This window comes from Xenopus laevis, chromosome 1S (genome assembly GCF_017654675.1).
Source record: "Xenopus laevis strain J_2021 chromosome 1S, Xenopus_laevis_v10.1, whole genome shotgun sequence".
NCBI lineage: Eukaryota > Metazoa > Chordata > Amphibia > Anura > Pipidae > Xenopus > Xenopus laevis.
The window spans coordinates 123,406,228-123,426,441 of NC_054372.1; the positions used below are offsets into that span (position 1 = coordinate 123,406,228).

The following is a 20,214-nucleotide window of genomic DNA, read 5'->3' on the forward strand; positions in this document are numbered from 1 at the left end:
AATTTAGAAATAAAAAGTAAACCATAAAAACAGAATTGAAGTTGTTTCCATGTAAACAGAGAGATTGGTCATCTTCTTAATGAATCAGTAGCAGGGGAAATGCAGCACCAGTGGCACACATAAATAAGTATGTATCTTAGATAACTGAAAGCTTAAAGACAGAAACTAATAACAAGCACCAAGAAATCAACAAAACAAAGAAAATATTTTGAGTGCAAAAGGACATAATTAAAAGATTTTAATTTGGATGTTGAGCAGAATTAAAGAAACCACGCATGTATACACAACATGAACAAGCAGCTCATTATGGCTTGTTACAAAGGCTCGTGAAAGAAATAAAAAAAAGAAAAAGTAGTTGCCAGCAAAAGGGCCCTACCAGGTGAAACTGAAGCAATACAAGGCCAGAACCGTATCATTCAATTCCTTCAGTGAAGTGTATCAGATATGTCAATTGGCCTTGGGAGATTCCATTTAAACAAATTAATGTTGGGAAAAATGAAAGCATTCAGGGCTAAAAATATGAGAAATTGACTAATTTTATTTATATATATATATACATATATATATACATATATACATATATATACATATATATACATATATATACATATATATACATATATATACATATATATACATATATATATACATATATATATATATATATATACATATATACATACACACACAATTAAAGAACCCTGATACTCCCTAAGCTACGTACCTGCAGATAGTCTGCTTTGAACAAATTTCTAACGTTAGAATGGCATAATGATAGGACAGAACTGTAAGGAGGTTCCGAGTGTAAATGGTTACAGCAATTTAGTGACAAGAGAAAGTTAAACTAACTGTTAGAAAAGAAGAACAGGAGAAATTTAAAGCAATTCACGTAACTAAAACAGATCTCCCACGATGGCTGCTTATATTTATAACAACATTTACAACTTGCCTAAACCTATCACAGTGTAGTAAAATATGAATAGAACTTCACAACCTTTGTAATGGCAGATAATTACAAATCCTATATACACTATCGGATTTACATTTACATATTGACAGTTAGAAAAAAAAGTCTGTTGGTACTAAAGCCTTTACTGTAGCAAATCAAATATATTTACATTTTTTTACAAATGCTTGACCTTAAAACAAAGTACAAAAATCACAATACAAAAAAAAAAAAAAAGATACAGTTTTGCTTCATTTATAGCCCTCAAGCTGTCAGGAAAATCAATTCTCAGACTACAGTAATGGGGGATTTAGCCGAGAAATGTAGCTCAACAGCCATGGGGACAAAAATGTTATTACCAGAAGTCTAGAATAGTAAACTGCAAATCTGGAGTTACTCTTACATTCAGGTCAACACCTGGGTCCATTTATCACAAAAAAAAAGTGGGGGGAATAATAATAAAAAAAAAAAAAAGTCAGCAGATTTATTAAGACATTTCTTTTCCATCTCTATCAGTTTGTTCTAGGCAGTTTGTGTGTTCAGGAAGTCATTTGCACTTTTTGTGCCAGTAGGAAACAAAAAAAATAAACCAAGTTCATAATCCACAATGAAAGTCATTCCTTTCCTCCTTTCATTCTTCTCTTTTCCAAACTAGTAAACATTTTGGCCAGGAAAATCCTTTAAAAAAGGTAGTGAAAGCTGCCATTGCTTTCAGTAGATGACTTCATAGACTGTAGCCTTCTTGTCCCCTGACCCCGTGACAATGTATTTGTCATCGATAGAGATATCACAGCTCAGCACGGATGAGGATTCTTTGGACTGTGGAAAAGAAGAGCACAGAGTTATTATGCTGCGGCTTATATATTGCACTAAGAATCTCTGACATTTAACCTTCTGTTATATAATGATAACATGGAATCTCACGCAGCAGTAATGCTGAAATTTTGCTGTGCGACTGCTGCAGCAACAATGGACCGAATCCATACGACATATCAGGCTTCTACATGTTAGCAGATCATTTTTTTACATAACTGTGCATTGCTTAAGTGCGTGCTAACAAAAGCCTAGTTTGAGCTAGTCCAGGGGTTACTTTGTTACATTGGGATCTACTCTTGACACCTGGCCCCCATTAGGATATCTACCGTGATAAGGTGCACCGGAATTTTTTGACCATGCCCATTTTTGTGGCCACACCCCCCAATTACCATGTTCATTTTATAAGATTTGCAGGTTGTGAAAGTTTAAACACACTCCCTCCGTGCTTGCTGCTCTCAGCTCTTCCTGCTCTCAGCCCGCTCTCCCTCACGTGTCCTTCCCCTCTGTGCAGCCAGCTCTCCCTCCTTCCCGTGTCCTTTCCTTCTGTGCTCTTCCTCCCATGTCCTTCCCCTCTGTGCTCTCCAGTCCTGTGTCCTTCCCCTCTGTGCAGACTGCTCCCTGCCGTGTCCTTCCCCTCTGTGCTGCCTGCCCTCCTTCCCATGTCCTTCCCTTTTGCTCTCAGCCCAGCCAGCCCTCTCTCGATTACTTTCGGGCCCCAGGTCGTGGTCCACCAGGAACATAACGGGGATCTACTGGTAGACCACGATCGACGACCTGGGCACCCCAGAGCTAGTCTAACCAGGGATCTCCAACCGTGCTGAAGGCAGCTAAAAGGCATTTCTATGGCCAATGATAAATTCTTACTCCTGAATGTGCCTAACCCATGTTCTCTATATTAATGATGCATAACACCTCCAGCCAAACAAGAATGAACATTGAGGCCTGAAAAGTTACTTGGGAGTCATCCGACCAACTTTTGGCACCTGTAACATTCCACAATTCTTCTGCATTTCTTGGTTTTGCCTCAGAAACAGCATTTCTGATGTCATCCAACAAGTTTTATATTGGATTAAGGTTCGGGGATTGGGCTGCCACTCCATAATGTCAATCTTATTGGTCTGGAACAAGATGTTGGTTGTTTAATGGTGTGTTTGGGGTCATTGTATTGAACCACCCATTTCAATGGCATTTCCTCTTCAGCATAAGGCAACATGACCTCTTCAAGTATTTTGATTTATTAAAACTCAACCATGATCCCTGGTATGTAATAAATAGACCCATCATCATAGTATGAGAAACATCCACATATCATGATGTTTGTGCCACCATGTATCACTATCTTCAATCTGTACTGTGACTTGAATTCAGTGTTTGGCAAACTGTCAGCAGCCTCCTTGACCCAAAAAGAACAATCTTGCTTTCATCAGTCCACAAAATGTTGTGTCATTTCTCTTTAGGCCAGTCAATGAGTTCTTTGGCAAATTGTAAACTCTTCAGCTCGTCTTTCTTTTCAAGCAATGGGACTTTGTGGGGGCTTCTTGCCGATAGCTTGGCTGAACTAACAGGTAACTTTAGACCTTCTTTGATCTTTCTGGAGCTGATCTTTGCCATTTTGGTTACTCTTCTATACATTCACATGGTAGTTTTCTGTTTTCTTCCACATCTTTCAGGTTTTGGTTGCAATTTGAAAGCATTTGAGATCATTTTAACTGAGCAGCCTATAATTTTCTGCACTTCATGTTTTCCCCTCCAAACAACTGTTTAATCAAAGTATGTTGTTCTTCTGAACAGTGTCTGGAATGATAAATTTTACTCAGATTTTCAGAGAAAACCACAATAACCAGCATGTACAACATTTGCTGCCTTCCTTCCTTAAATAAGGGCTCCATTTGACACCTGTTTTTTCACAGAATGAATGACCTCACTAATTGAACTCCACACTGCTATTATTTGGAACAAGCTATTATTATTTTGAACACTGCTATTTGGAAGAAGCTTCAATTAATGATTCAATTACATGTGCTCATTAGTGAGCATAGGGAAACACCTACCTGGAATATACTGGCTCCATACGGGGTCCTCCAAGCATTAAGAAGATTATCCTTCCCAGTACTTACAAACCATTTGCCTAGATGAACATCATAAACATTATTAGAATCATAACCAGCATAAATCATTTTCATTCTGAGTTTTGCAACAGATTCACATGGTTCCTAAGAGGATTTAGAATAATGATTTTGACTGAAGGGCATTTTGACAGACACTTTTTACATCTGATGACAGCAATGGTAAAAACACTCACTCAATAAATAGCTTAGTTAAGGATTATGATCAATTTGCTACTGTGACTTCAATTCTATGGCTAAAACAAAGTACACTTATATGTCCCTATTTGTAGCTAGAAATGGTGTGTAGTTCAATATTTGAAACAACAGTATCCCATTTAGGCAAATGGCAGATGTATAAATCCCAGAAGAAAACCTTACCTGCGGACTTCCAATTCCTAAATGCATGTGTGCCAACAGATATGGGATCAGCATGCCACTACACACACACACAATGCAAAGTTGGGCACACATTTTTTAGCTTAAGCTACAAAATCTGATGTATGCATGGACATGCTGATCCAGTGGCTATCAGTGCATTCACAAAGCAGAAGGCAGCAGATCAGTTTCTCTCTGGTTGCACATAAACAGCAGAGGAGAAAACAACCTCGCTGTCAGTAAGTGGTATTAACTATACCTCCAACACTACTTGTATGCATGGGGGAAAAGCTAATTCTAAATTACTAATACACAGAACTGTGAAAATCCAATATCTCCCTCCCCTGCCTGCAATAGATCTATAGATTAGTTCCAACTTACCGCAATAAGCAAATTTCAGTGAAAGTACACAGCTTTCATGCAGGTGCAGCTGATACTTGTCTGGCTTGTTTACATGCAATACTTCCACATTACTACTCTCCATTCCAACAGCTAGCCATTCACCAGTTGGGCAATACCCAAGAGAGAAGATCTACAGGAAACATACAGTGATCAATCAGTGCAATAAATCATCATCAGTCTACAGTAAAACTGTAAAAAGTGCAAGTTTTCCTGTAATTGTAATTTTTTGTGGTCCCACACAGGCAAACCGAATTTTTTTGGTCCCAAATTTTATTGTTTACAATGTTTTGATGTGATCCCCTGGAACGTTGACATTTGGGATTCAACTGAATTCATTAAGAAGTTCTGTATTTTGCTTACTGAAGCAGTTTATTGGGATTTAATGAATACATGCATAAATACGTCATGCAACACTGTAAACAAAACCCAGAGACTGTACTTGTTTAGACAATGAATGTTCTATACATGGGATAAAAAAACAGGAACAGTGAATTTAGTAAAGAATGAATGTGTAGGGAGGTATCCTTCCAATTAAAGCTGGCAGTTCAATTAATGCCAGTGCAAACAGCTCGTTTTTCTAGGAAAGTCACCCTTTAAAGGATATTGGAGAATAGAAGGAAAGAAGTTTGCAATGTGTTTCTCTGCAGTTGTGCTGTTCCATCTCAAACTCTACAGAAGTACCCAGGGCCATTGCAGTTTTCAGCTAACATGATCACAGCTATTATAATCACCAGGGGGGTGTAATTTGGCCCTCACCAGTGGTTATAGCTTTCCTTCTTCTTTAAGAACTCTGTGATGGCTAAATATGTTTCTTAACTGTTAAAGGGGAACTAAAGTTTAACCAAAGAAGAGAAATGTTGTACATTATGTTTTGGGCTTCTACAACACCCCCCAATCCTTTAGCAAGTTCTTAGTAAAGTTCTGTGCCCCGAAGATGCCCCAGTAGCTCCCCATCTTCTATTCTACGGATTTACTGCACATGCTCTGTAAGCTTACTGAGCTTAGAGACCAACTCACAATATACTGTATATACAGAATTGAAATGTCAAAATACAAGGCTGATTAGTAATTAATACAGATAATTACTGCAGGTCAGTTCAGAAACCAGTGCAACTAGCATCAGCTGCTTAGAGCCCATTTTGCATGTCAATGTCGTTGACACTTTTAAATATGATAAGTTTGAGGTCCTGGATCATTGTTGCTATTGAGATGCTGAGCCTTTAGGCTGGTAAAATAAGTTCAGCATGGATAATATAGCATTTCAAACCATATTAATTTTTAGGGTTTAGTTCTCCTAAATGAAGCATACAGGAGCTATTTTGGTATGAACACCCTTAACCCATTGCACCCATATGAGGCCATATGTAATTCCCATTAATTACAATGGAAAATGATTTGCCTAACTTGTAGAGGCAAAATACGAACAAATTGCCATGTGGGACGTTAACTTAAATATTTTCAATAATCCAGAGGAAAGGAAATAATAAAAATGTAAAGTTTGTATTAGAGATAAACTGCAGACATCTGGACTATCAACTCACAGAAGTAGCAAACGCCTGTGCAAACTAGTGCTACTATTCACCTCAAGTGAACAATAGAATAAAAAGGTATACATGAGGATTCAAGTGCTTTTTATAAACCATATTATTAATTTAGCAATTATTCTCTGACTGCAAAATAAGCAAATATTTAGAGATCTTCATTTATAATGAATTATCCTTCATTATCCCAAATTTAATATGGGGGGGATGAAACAACTATGACAGTATTTACCTGTGAGGTAAAGTCATGCTGCTGGAGCTGTCGCCCTTCACGAAGATCCCACGATCTTACGGTGTTGTCCAAACCACCGGTCCAGAGCTTGGTACCATCATTAGAAATGTCAATACAGCTGGCTCCATCGGTGTGGCCCTGGAACTGCCTGATAAGACAAACAACGTTGAATAATGATTTCCTGCCAGTATTCATGGTAAACACTGCTGCGTTGTTAGCTTTGGACTTTCCCTACATGTGTCACCTCTTGTAAATCTATTGAAAGAGAGTAACACTCCTCCTTTTCTGCTTTGAGATAAAACGCAGGTGCTTATGTTGCTCTGATTTCAATAATTTTAATAAGCAAATTGCAGAATAAGCAATCTGGATAAAAACCCATGTGTTGCTGCTTTTTCAATTACATTTTATATAAGCATTCCACCTTTAAGGTGGATTAATAAATTCTGTTAAAAAACACATGGGTAAAATACACACTTCTGACTTCTTCAAAACTTGGTTGGCGTTTGTTGCTGATATTTGGCTGTAATGTATGGCAAAATCTAGTGATGACAAGCAAGTTGTCTGTATGAGTGCAATAAATGTGTGTATTCCATATGCTTACTTCACAAATCGTGTGTGGGTGTGTACACACATACTTCTCATTTGTGAAAATATATATATATATATATATATATATATATATATATATATATATATATATATATATATATATATGTATATGTATATGTGTATTCCACCATGGTGTCGGCACTCACGAAAAACGATCTTCGTATGCCTGGGTGCAGAAACAATAATTTCATCCACAACAATCCAAAGGAATCCGCACTCACAGGTCTTAAGTAAAATTAAAAATATTTATTAGAACAGATGAATAAAGTTTCGGCCTGTCCGAGAAAGGCCTCGGAGAGGCCGAAACGTTAGTCATCTGTTCTAATAAATATTTTTAATTTTACTTAAGACCTGTGAGTGCGGATTTTATATATATATATATATATATATATATATATATATATATATATATATATATATATATAATATGTCGGTTTTACATGCAACACAATATATTTCTTTTTTCATGCGAAAAGACCCTGTTGCTGGTGTTTTCTTTCTCTACATTGTATGGGATCCATTGGAATGGCTATCTCCCATAGACTCCATTAAAATTAAATAATGATCTAAATTATGAAGTATTAAGATCTAAATTACAGAAAGATCCAAAAACCCCAGGTCCTGAGCATTGTGGATAACAGGTCCCATACCTGTATAATATATATATATATATATATATATATATATATATATATATATATATATATATATATATATATATATATATATATATATATATATATATATATATATATATATATATATATATATATATATATACACACATACATACATACATATATATATATATATATATACATACATACATATATACATATACATACACACACACACACACACATATACATATATATATATATACATATACATATATACATACACACACACATATACACATATATATACACAGTTATAAGTTCTGCAAAAAGAAAAAAAAAACAAATCTACTGGACAGAGGTAAATGTCAAAAGGATACTGTCTGTGCTTGTTTTGAATTACATGTGAAGGTAGAAATCTGTCATGTGCCTGCCAAACAGCCTGCAAAGCCTTGTGGATTTATTCCAGACTGAATAGTTTGCTGGACTTTATTTCAAGCAGGTTTGCCAACGTAATAGGATTGAAAAGATGTAGCTACATACAACCTAGCTCTAGGAGCAATTAAATAAAAATCCTGCTAAGCCTTATTTAACCCTTTTGGCATTCGCTGCTAGTATTAAAATATTCCAACTGTCAGGGTCATGGAACACAAAATACATAAGGTCACTTCTTAAGAAATAGTGTCAGCATTCCACTAAACTGATATTAGTTTGAGCAAGGCCATTCACTCAACACATATTTGTCACTATTTAAAGGGTGAAACCACCTCCAGCTCATTCTGGATTTTGGCTTATTGCTTCTCAATATAATCTTAACATAAATAAGAGGTTTGACAATGAATAGCTGGCAAAATATATATGTAAATTCAAACTAATTGTACTTCATCTGGCAAAATGATGCGTCACTGTCCTAATATTTAGTCTAAAGCAGTTTGTATGTGATCTATACAAATGCAGCTGCTTACTACTAAGCAACCTAGCAGCATCTAAGCTAAATTCCATCAAATAAAGTCGTTTTGTGACATTAGAACAGTGTCCAAAGATGTTAACTGTAGATTTAGATTTGTCATCTAACCCGCCATTTGGAGGTCATGTGATGAATATGTCGCCCCTGGAGGCAAGATGATTGGGAATCACATCACAAAATATGCCACATAACTACTATAAGCAAATGTAAAAAGCAGGTCCCAGAACTCCTTATCTAAGGACGTCTCTGAAATTACTTGAAGCCAGTTCAATCTTATGCGATCCCATAAAGCAGAGTAAATAGACTGTATCATCACTGGTGAGAAGTTGTGCCAGTGAGAAAGTGTTTCAGCTGACTAAAGTGGACTAAAATTACATTAGATAATGGTGTTAAGTTTTCATGTCCACCTCTCTTTTGGGCATAAATGCAGAGAGTGTAAAATACAGATAATGTAAATGTGTTTTGTATGTTCAGCGGTTTCATTTAAATGTTTAAATTAAAAAGCAAGCTAAGGGTTCGCAGACAATGGCAGGGTGTTTTGCTCTGTTAAAATATAAAACCCTGTCTTATTACACCTATATAAAGTATCCTATTATTATAGTTTTTAAAACAAGTGTTAAACCACTAGATTAGAACTGTAAGGGGGTTATATTTATCAAGCTCTGAATATTCAAACCTTAAATAATTTGTAGTTTTCATAGCAAAAAACAAAAAACAAAAAAAAAAAAAAAACTACAAATTATTCAAGGTTTATTAAAGTCTGAGGGTCTAAAAACTCTGAATCTGAAATTCCACATCTAAAAGCTCTTGAGGTCCTGTATAAGTCAATGGGGAAGGTCCAGTGTCTGCGCCGAGGTCCATACCGATATCCGATGATTTCACAGATTAGGACCAAAAAAGTATAAAAACTACGAAAAACCTTAGTTTTTGAGGGAAAACTTCGGAGCTTTCTTCAAAAACTGAATAGTTCGGAGTTTTGCCCAAACCCTATTTTTTCTGGCTTTTTACTTCATGAATAAAGTCCATTCGGGAATTAGGAGTTGCTCGAAGTTGGATATTAGAAATACGGAGATAAATTCAGACCTTGATAAATAACCCCCTAAGTATACAGTTGTAACTTATCCATAAGACCTATTCACTAGTAATTTTACTTTAGAATAAATGGTATCCAATGTCATCATTAAATGTTTGGCTTACCTTACTAGAGTCTGGTTGTGCAAATCCCAGACTGCAATGTTGCCATCACTACAGCAGGAGAAGCAGACCTTGGAATCAGGGCTGATGGCCAGAGCATAGCAGGCTGGAGCAGATGATGTCAGTTCTGCTTTTATACGTGGAGTTGGAGCTGCCAGGTCCCAAATGGATAATGTGCTGGCTTCTCCTCCCACAATAAGAGTGCATCCATCAGGCAGTAATTTACAAGATCTGATGTAGTTATCTCTGTTCTGTGAAATTGGGGAGAAAAAAAGCAGTAAGTACTATTCGTAAGAATGCTAAAGGCTTGATAATGGATATTAAAAAAAAAACAAAAAACATAATTCCAAAAGAATTTCAAAAAAACTTAATATTTGTGCAAACTCTGGACCAAGACTCATTACAATGAAAACAGTTCTTAAAGTGACACCGTCATGGGAAAAAATGTTTTTTTCAAAACACATCAGTTAATAGTGCTGCTCCAGCAGAATTCTGCACTAAAATCCATTTCTCAAAAGAGCAAACAGATTTTTTTATGGTCAGTTTCCCAGCTGTCCCCCAGTCATGTGACTTGAGCTCTGAACTTCAGTCACTCTTTACTGCCGTACTGCAAGTTGGAGAGATATCGCCCACTCCCTTTTCCCCCCAGCAGCCTAACACAACAATGGGAAGGTAAACAGATAACCGTTCCCTAACACAAGATAACAGCTGCCTGGTAGATCCAAGAACATCACAATAGAAAAATCCAGGTCCCACTGTGACACATTGTTACATTGAGTGGGAGAAACAACAGCAGTTCCATCCTAAAGTGCTGGCTCTTTCTGAAATCACATGACCAGGGAAAATGACATGAAATGGCTGCCTACACACAAGTATTAGAAGTACTTCATGGTTAAGTAATAATTTTATATGGTAGAGTGATTTGCAGTGTAAACCGTGTAATTTAAAAATAATAACTACATCATAAAAATCATGAAAGAATCCCTTTAAAAATGGTTATTCAAATATATTAACGTATTTATAGGCTGAATTTTGGTTTAAATATGCTTTCTCAACTAAGAGGAAGAACGTTTTCCATCACACTAGTAGTGATATGGTCTCGGCTGCGTACCCTGCTGTGTACCATAGACAAAAATCATTGCACATTGTGTTCGATCAACGTCAGTGGAAAAGCAGCCTCCACTCTCCATCATAACGAATGGAAATGGTTTCAACACTCCTAATGAGGCCACATTTTAAGCAGATAATATGGGCAAAACCTAAAACATTCCTCCTAATTAGACAACATTGAAACTTCTTTAAAACAACTTCCGTCTCATAATTAGATCAAATATACTGCTTATAAATACTTTACACAGCACTGGGAATCTGCAAAGGCAATGTATCAGAAAATATCAATTCATATGCCCAACAAATGATTTTAAAACACTGGCATGAGAATCAACTAAAGGCTTCGATGCTTGATCCAAAAATGAGCCTTGCACTAGTGCAACTCAATAAGCATAGGGTTTGGCTCATCTTGCAGACAGTGCTACAGACAGCAAACCCATGAGACAGTTATCACTTTCCACCAATAGCCCCAACATGCAGTTGAGTTTCTGTTTTCATTAAGGAGTAGTAACACTGCTCAATATTAGACTGAAATGGCATATCTTACAGGAAGAGCATTACTGTGTTGCTGAACTAAAGCAAGGACGGTGAAGATGGTGGTGGGCTCGGTGAGATGGAGATAACCCTTTTCCCAAAGTAAAGGGAACTGGCTTGTTTTCTTCTATAGCCCAACTACATTACAACTTTGTTTACATGCATTCCATAAAAAAGTGTTAACAAAAGCAGCCTGTACGTGTATGTCTGCAGCAGCGGCCTATGTACACATACATCATAGCAACGCTAAACCCCAAGACTATTTTTCATAACCGTCAACTAACAATTTTTTAACCACCTACTTGGCAAACAAGCAATGCAAACAGACACTGGAAATGAGCATGAGTACAGTCAATAGGATCAACTATACATATGCAAATAATTTGCAATTTACAGTGGTCTGAATTCAAAATAATAAATAAAACACTAACAGACTGGATAAGCAAATATGCTCTTGGTTAGCATTTTTATTCACCAGAAAACACATTTAATACCCCTCTTACTTCCTGTGAGCAAAGCTCGCCCTAAAATATATTGATACATTTCTCACATTTCAGTTATCGATACGCAACGTTCACTGACAAAAGAAATGGATACTTCTTATGCTTAATAGCCTTACTCAGGAAACAGAGTCCAAAGCCATTTCCTTGGTTTTCAAAGACTGTGAGCTGCTAATCTATTTCCTTGTAGATTCTCAAAGGGGAAATTACCCCGTGCATAAGTTCTTGTTCACTTACCAGGCAATCCAGCTGAGAAACTGGGCTTTTGTTGCCAGGTTGGCTAATGTCCCAGACTTTGACACATCCCTTTCCACCAGTGTATACGTGTCTCGTGGGGTTACTGATGGTAACTGCACACACCACCTCCCCGTGATTTAGTGTGTTTATCTGTCGCGCATGTCTTGGAATGCCTGGTCCTATAAGTGCATCAGGAGGGAAAGGGACTGGCTGCATTTGACCATCTGCTGTAACATGAAATGAATAGGCCCTAGAGCGAAAAAAACAGTACCAGTACATTAACTTAAAGCACATGCATTAACATGCAATTCATTCTAAAAAACAAAACAAAAACTGTTCTGGTTTTTTCAAGTGTGGCTCAGAAAACACTTTCTCTTCTTATGTAGTTCATAGAATGTGTTTAGAGTTTGTTAGAGATTAGGCAGGAAGAATGGAAAACAGCATTGAGGACATAATAATAATATATTCTCTAACGCACCATCTTTGCCATAATGGGTTTCCACTTGGGAAAGAAAAAAAAACAGCATTTCCAAGACACTGCAAGTACTCAACCTTTAGCTAGTGCCGTTTGCTAAGGTATAGTGTTGGCAATGCAAGCTGCCCTATCTGCAGGGTAATTATTTGCAAAATTAAAACGGTAACCAAAAGGGTAAAAAAACTGAAACTCTATACAGAATTAATATCTAGAACACAAATTGTGGCTTGGTTACTATGTCAGCTGGGAAGTACTAAGAATGTTTATACAACAGGATTATGGGTGCAAATATGCATTTTGATTATATTTCTGGTCCTGTAATTTTTGATATGAATGCAAGAATATGCATTTTCCTCATTTTTAAGATTATCTCATTTTTAATTAAATAAGCATCAAGTTTTTCTACTTTTATCCAACGTGTGTCAAAAGGCTAAAATTGACATCTTTGTTCATTGCATGTATAGGCTTTTAAATGTATTCTCTATAATAAGGTAAATGAATGCCATTAAGCAAAGCATTAATATTTTCCTTTATTAAGTTATTTTATTTCTACAAACAATAGGGTTTCTCTTCCTTTACAATATCATGCCTGCTTTATGCACAGAAGCATGAGTGTCACTTTACCAACAGCATAAAGAGATCAACCTGAATTAAACTCAGCATTGAAGAGAACAGCTCCATGAGCTCTCCATTACAGTAACCTTTTGTAACAATACTAATTACCTTTGTGACCTTTAATTAGCTATATTAAGATTTTATTTAACTGAAGAGAACAAAAAATGTAAATTAACCATAAGGAACACTCAATTTTACTTGCCTGCATGTTTATTCTTCTGTAATGTGGTAGAAAACAGATGATTTGCCTAATTTTCTTGTTTACCGTTGCTATTATTTTTAGAGTATTAATTCCTGAAGCACCAATTAAAAATACCCAGCCCTTTTTTACCTTACATGTAATTTGTAAAACTTGATGGCAAAGCTTATGGTTCGGCTAGCCTCAGCCAAGACAATCTTCAAATGAATAATTCGCAGAAATCATTGTTTTATTATGCATATGGAGTAAGATTCTTCAAAGAGCTGGTCAAACTTTGTTCTCAATGAATGGATTTAAAAGATTGGTTTCCCATTCACAATGGCCCACTATGTGTAATAAACTGGATACCTACTTGTTGTTGCTTTCAAACAATTTTGCTCAATATGCAAATAGTAGGGATACAAATACATGACTATAAACAAGCGATCAGCTCCAGTGAATATTCAGAAGTGTAACCATACAGAGATGTATGCTGCATAAAAGTGACAATTTATCTAATCCAACACAAGAATATACATTAACCAAAAGGTAAGGAGCCAAGGAGATGGAGGGTGCATAATTCCACCTTTTATTGTAAAGGTAACGTATACAAGTAGATGAGGATAGTCCTGCATATATACACTAAATTATTCGACCACATTTACGTCCACAGAGCTCCTGCAGATGAAGTGTAAACAAAGGTAGAACTCTTCAAAATATTACATATATTACAAATAAACTTATATGCCTTCCCCGTTCATTTGTACAACATTCCCATCATGACTTACGGTTTGCCACCAGGGATTCCAGCTAAGTTTGGAGGCATTCCTGGCACTCTCATGTGTGGTGGAGGGTCAAACCCAGTCTGGAGATTCAAAATAAGGAAAACAAATAAGTTTCTTGCAAAGGTAACTTTCTTAAGATAGCTTTAAGGGGTTGGATTGCTTTTTAGCAAGGGAGGGAATACAGGGGTATGGAAGATAGCACATAGTACAAGTTGATCCAGGGAAGGATTTTTTTCCTCCTCTGAGGCAAATTAGAGATGGGTTTTTCTGCCTACCTCTGGATCAACTGGCAGTTAGGCATCTTAAAAAAAGTCCCGGTAAAGCTGTACAGGGATTGGATAAGGGGATCCAATCCTAATGCAGTTTCCTGTTTCCTATTTTGTGCAGCTGGCAGCACGCTGAAGACAGGGGGGGCCCGGCTAATCGAGTAAGTGAAACATGCCCCCCCCCCTTAGAGACAAAATCATGCGGGCTCGGGACAACTGTCCCCCCTGTGATGGGGACCCTGTGCATACTAAATGTCACTGTGCTATGCACCTAGAAGCTACATATGATTCTTTAGCTCTTGTATTCCCAACATTCTTTTGGTCTGAATGTTTCACCCACAATAGTACCTCAAGAGGTTTGTAAAAACATTCATTCACCATTTGCGCTTACAGGACAGAGATGTTTTGAGTTTTTCACTTTCTCTCTATACACACATTAATAGTACATACATGCACAAAACCACGCACATTTATGGCATTTAGCAATACAGCAGTTTATATTCTCTTACCATTGGCGATCTTCCATAAGCTACAACAGCAGCTGCTGCAGCTGCACTCATGTGGGGGGACATATTGTGCAAGCTAGCATAGGCAGCTCCTGGACTCGTCAGTTCTCCATTCATGCCTGCATGCGGAACCATTCCAAATGGACTGGCATAGGGGCTAGGAACCGCCAATGGAGTTCGCAAGCCAGCTGCAGCTGTTAAATAAATGAAACAATATATAATTTTGTACACATAAAACACTAAGGACAAACATTAGGCTAAAAGTGAGAAAAAAACGGGTGTTGCTTACAGAGTACTTTACAACAGTTTCATTACCAACACTTAACACAATGCTTGAATGTTCAGCAGAAGTCATCAGATTTACTGATTAAAAGGGAAGGCAGATAGTTGCTAAAATGGTATATTATTGGCAGATCTAATGTTTCCATCATATACAGTTGTGTTCAGAATAATAGCAGTGTCTAAAAAAGTGAATAAAGCTCAAGATCCTTATAATAGCTTTTATTTCCATACACGCATATGCTTTGGGAACACTGCTGCACATTCTATTCCAAATCAAATAATGAAGAAAAATTTATCAAATGTGTTTTTCCTTTACAGAAAGTGAATATTAGACTGTTTCAAAAAAAATAGCAGTGTCTGCATTCTTCTTTAGAAACTCAAACATTCACTGTATAAACTGAAATATGTTTTAAGATTTTGCTTTCATTTGAATCACTGAACTAATATTTAGTTGTATAACCACTGTTTTTGAGAACTGCTTCTAATAATTGCTGAAAATCAGTGTTGCATGGAGTCAACCAACTTCTGGCACCTGTTACATTCCACAATTCTTCTGCATTTCTTGGTTTTGCCTCAGAAACAGCATTTTTGATGTCACCCCCACAAGTTTTCTATTGGATTAATGTCAGTGGATTCGGTGTTGGCCTGGAACCAAGATGTTGCTCTTTTACTGGTGTGTTTGGGGTCTTTGTCTTGTTGAAACACCAATTTCAAGGGTATTACTCTTGAGCATAAGGCAACAGGACCTTTTTGAGTATTTTGATGGTATGTGATAAATAGGCCCAGCACCAAAGTATGAGAAAGCCCAATATCATGAAGCTTGCACCGCCCATGCTTCACTGTCTTCACAGTCTGTGGCTTGAATTCAGTGTTTGGGGGTCATCTGACAAACTGTCTGAGGACTAGACCCAAAAAGAACAATTTTGCTTTCATTAGTCCACAAAATGTTGCACCATTTCTCTTTAGGCCAGTCAATGTGTTCTTTGGCAAATTGTAACCTTCTTCTGAACAATGTCTGGAACGATCCATTTTACTCAAATTTTCAGAGAAAAATACACTATAACCAGCATCCACAACATTTGCTGCCTTCCTTTCTCAAATAAGGGCTGTAATTGACACCTGTTTTATCACAAAATAAATGACCTCACTAATTGAACTCCACTGCTATTATTTTGAACAAGTCACAATTCATGATTTAATTACACAGAATCAGCAGCATGCATGGCATGGGTCTGTTGATTTTCTATTAATCTGCTACATCTCCTAGTAAACTATTTGCCATGTAGAAAAATAATTTCTACCAAAAACAGTGATCAGGTGAGCGATGTCGGACTACAATTACTCTGAACACAACAGTATATGGTAAGGAAAATATGTGAATTTTTATGCATAATAAACTGATTTTTTTTATCAAGAATTGATATAAAAAAAAAATTGAAGCACAAAGAGAATACAGCTGGAAAGGTCATCAACTTAGGAATGTGGCAATCAATATATATTTACAAACAAATAATGATACGTATAAACAGGACTACTATATATATATATATATATATATATATATATATATATATATATATATATATATATATATATATATATATATATATATATATATATATAGATATATTTATAGATATATAGATATATATATAGATATATATAGATATATATATAGATAAAGAAAACAACTCAGGCTAATTAGTGATCGAGCTAAGCTAATATATGGAATTAGCTAAATTTCTACAAAAATATATGGGCAAGCTACCTGAAATTGCGGATGATGTAGATGATCAGATAACATGCTAGAAACACCACTTATATCACATGAAAGCAGTCAACACCCCAAACGTTCACAGTCGACTAATTTGCGACATCCTATTTTTTGACCCAGTTGAAACTTTCTTCATAGAAAGCCAAAAGGTCATAATAGTGCTGCTACGTCTCTCTATAGAATATAGGCAAGCTGTATGACACACAGCTTCTTGTATATATAAATGCAAACAGAAAAGGAATATTTTTTGTAAATGAAATACAGCATCATAATTAAACAGAACACAATCATATTATAAACAGAGCATGCTTTTAGCAGTCAGTTTTAGAGGTTTAATGCCCAGCAACAGAAAATAGCTATGTCAACTTTGTAAGTTTGAACAACATGCTGCTTTACATTAAGATAAAGAAGATCTCGTTTATAAGTTATGGCTTTTGAGCCAAATTCCCTATTTTGATCAGTATAGGACTGTACAAAGAAATTGGTTCCCTGAAGTCAAATTTATGCACTAGTGTCTCTAGAGTGATCTGGTAAAACAGTAAACCCAGACATATTTGCTTTTTTGCCAGCTGCAATATTTTCTTTTATGCTTGGTTTTTGGCCTATTTCATTATGTGCCTAGCCTTCCCACTGTTTAGCATTATTTGCTTTTCTTTGGTCCATTCTGAGTTTGTTTGTGTAAGTGTTTCAAAAGATCTTTGTGCTTAGTTTTGCAGTAGCATCTAGCTATTTCTATATACACTTCTATTTAAAACCTATAGAGAATTATAAAAAGAGGAAATATCCTTTTATTTATAACCGAGTCTGCTTCCTTTCAGGATTCCCTAGGGTCTACATTACATAAAATCTTTATGCAGATTTTGAGAAAATAGCACAAAATTGCTTTTTCATTCGAACAATAAAAATGTAAAGTCCAGCAAATATGTATGAACTAGCCTTGCTCAAGGCTTAAGAGGAGCAGTCATCATTTACAGTAAACAGAATTTCTTTAGCAGTTGAATTATACCTCAGCCTCCCCCCCTCCTTTTACTCGTGTTACATGGTCTGTTCTTTGTTCACAATTTACGCAACTTTGCCAAAAAACAAAGATAAAGGGTTGGAAATCTGGAATTAATCTTATTCTAGGCCAGACTTTTGAATACTAATAGTTGGTTCATGAAATAAAATACATTTCTTCAAGGATTTACATGAAAGTGCTTGCCTGTGAAAGTAAACATGGCATAGCATTCATTGGCTGTATGCATAAAGTGACTATTTATTTGGGATTTGTTGATTCAGAAAAAGCATTACTTCAATAAGAAGATGGGTATACTTCTATATCATTTGGTTTAAAAATAAAGTTTAAACATTCTGGCAGAATGTGAGGAATCTGCAGAGACGGTATGTACACAATTAAGTCAATTGGATATGAAGTAATGCAGTTACAAATATAACTATTAGCTACATAACATGTGCAATACTAATTGGTAAAGAAAAGGAAGACCGTACCAGCTTGATTAACAAGGGGATCCATAGATGGTGGTTTGCCAAGACCTGGGCGCAACCCTGACGTCACACTTGTGCCGGGTGTCGGTACATCAGTTCGTGGAGTTGGTGTGCTTGATTTCAAAACAGGCGTGCTGGCTTTTTCATGCTATTAAATTAATTGAGTATTATTTTTAATCCAGGACACATTACACAACAGCAGCTGGGATAGCAGGCATCAGCAACCCTCCCTGCAGCCAGTTTCATAAATCCACACAATGTTGACAGCATTAACTTATGAGAAGAAATGCTGACCTTTACTTCCTTTGCCAAAATGAAAATGCAGATAGGGAGAAAATGAGCTGCAAGTTCTCTTGTAATAGGACAGCATTTTTTTCTTAATGAATTTTTGCTAATAATTTCCTCTGTGTGAACTTAATTGCAGAGCTTGTCAAAGAATGGCTGGCACAAAACAACTGTTTTTCATCCAGTACACTTACTACTAGCCTATCAAGCCAAGTGAAATTCAGGGCTGCTGACTCTGCCATCTCTTAATTCAGGGATACATGCCAAGGTAGCTCTTCATGTCTAGTGTGGTTTGTTTTTCCATTGCTATGCATTTAGATTTTCAAGTGCTAACTGCCTATTTCACAACAGCACTCAGAATAAAAATCAAAGCCACAAATTGTTCGGCATCCTGCCATCATCAATCCAGAAGGTAATTTTAAAAACTTACACAGTGACATATAATGGCAGCTGTTTTCTGATCCTTAACATGTATGCCAATATTTATAAACCTTTTTCTAAATGGTGATAATTATTAAAACAAGAAGCCCTCTGCAGTTTTGGTCATTAGGGAGCAAACAAAGATAAACATAGAAAAAAACAGGCCATGAACTTGGCTACAGAAAGCTTTTTATATGGCAAGGGATGAGTTAGTTCCACTAATGTAGGTCAGGTTATACAAAAGCATAACCTTTAACAGCCTGTCAGCATTTATCTAGCACTTTTATACAATAAAAAAAATTATAAGACTGTTCGTGCCATGATCCAAAATTACATTAGTATTGTTCAATTATTCCATCACCCAATGAATATTTTTTTTTTAACTTCAGTAAATACCATAATAAATTTGCTAATACAATATTATGTGTCGATTTACAGGAAAACAATTAGGAACACTGTAGTTCTACTTTCCCCTAGGTAATTACTTACCAAGCTCATTTCTTTAGATTTTAAGGATGCTGAACTTCCTGAAGAAGCAGTGGATGCAGGACTGCTAGAAGAATCTTTTTTAAGTAACCGACTTTTGTCAATACCATTTTCTCTGGGTGAGTGAGTAGGACTCACTCTAGGAGATGTAGGATCCTGCAAATCATCAAAATTAAAGGAATATGTTAAACATCGTGTAGTTCAGTTCTAAGTAATGTGCCTGCTTTATTAAAGGAATACTGTCATGGAAAACATGTTTTTTTCCCAAAACACATCAGTAAATAGTGCTGCTCCAGCAGAATTCTGCACTGAAATCCATTTCTCAAAAAAGCAAACAGATTTTTTTTATATTCAATTTTGAAATCTGACATGGGGCTAGACATTTTGTCAATTTCCCAGCTGCCCCCAGTCATGTGACTTGTGCCTGCACTTTAGGATGGAATTACTTTCTGGCAGGCTGTTGATATAA

General features: G+C 36.3%; 1 protein-coding gene across 5 annotated transcripts in view; it reads right to left on the reverse strand.

Annotated features, from left to right (window-relative positions):
• Positions 1 to 223: 223 nt before the first annotated feature.
• Positions 224 to 20,214, reverse strand: part of LOC108706979 (transducin-like enhancer protein 1) — a 52,521-nt gene continuing 32,530 nt past the window's right edge. For all 5 annotated transcript variants that reach the window (XM_018243862.2, XM_018243860.2, XM_018243861.2 and 2 more), the window contains exons 11-20: positions 19,749 to 19,901; positions 18,558 to 18,702; positions 15,017 to 15,207; positions 14,245 to 14,321; positions 12,189 to 12,438; positions 9,811 to 10,058; positions 6,421 to 6,568; positions 4,627 to 4,777; positions 3,814 to 3,890; positions 224 to 1,765 (exon numbers count right to left, since the gene is read on the reverse strand). In XM_018243862.2, the coding sequence (XP_018099351.1) occupies positions 1,658 to 1,765; positions 3,814 to 3,890; positions 4,627 to 4,777; positions 6,421 to 6,568; positions 9,811 to 10,058; positions 12,189 to 12,438; positions 14,245 to 14,321; positions 15,017 to 15,207; positions 18,558 to 18,702; positions 19,749 to 19,901 (1,548 nt within the window). In that variant the 3' untranslated portion in view covers positions 224 to 1,657. The remainder of the gene's footprint in view (positions 1,766 to 3,813; positions 3,891 to 4,626; positions 4,778 to 6,420; positions 6,569 to 9,810; positions 10,059 to 12,188; positions 12,439 to 14,244; positions 14,322 to 15,016; positions 15,208 to 18,557; positions 18,703 to 19,748; positions 19,902 to 20,214) is intronic.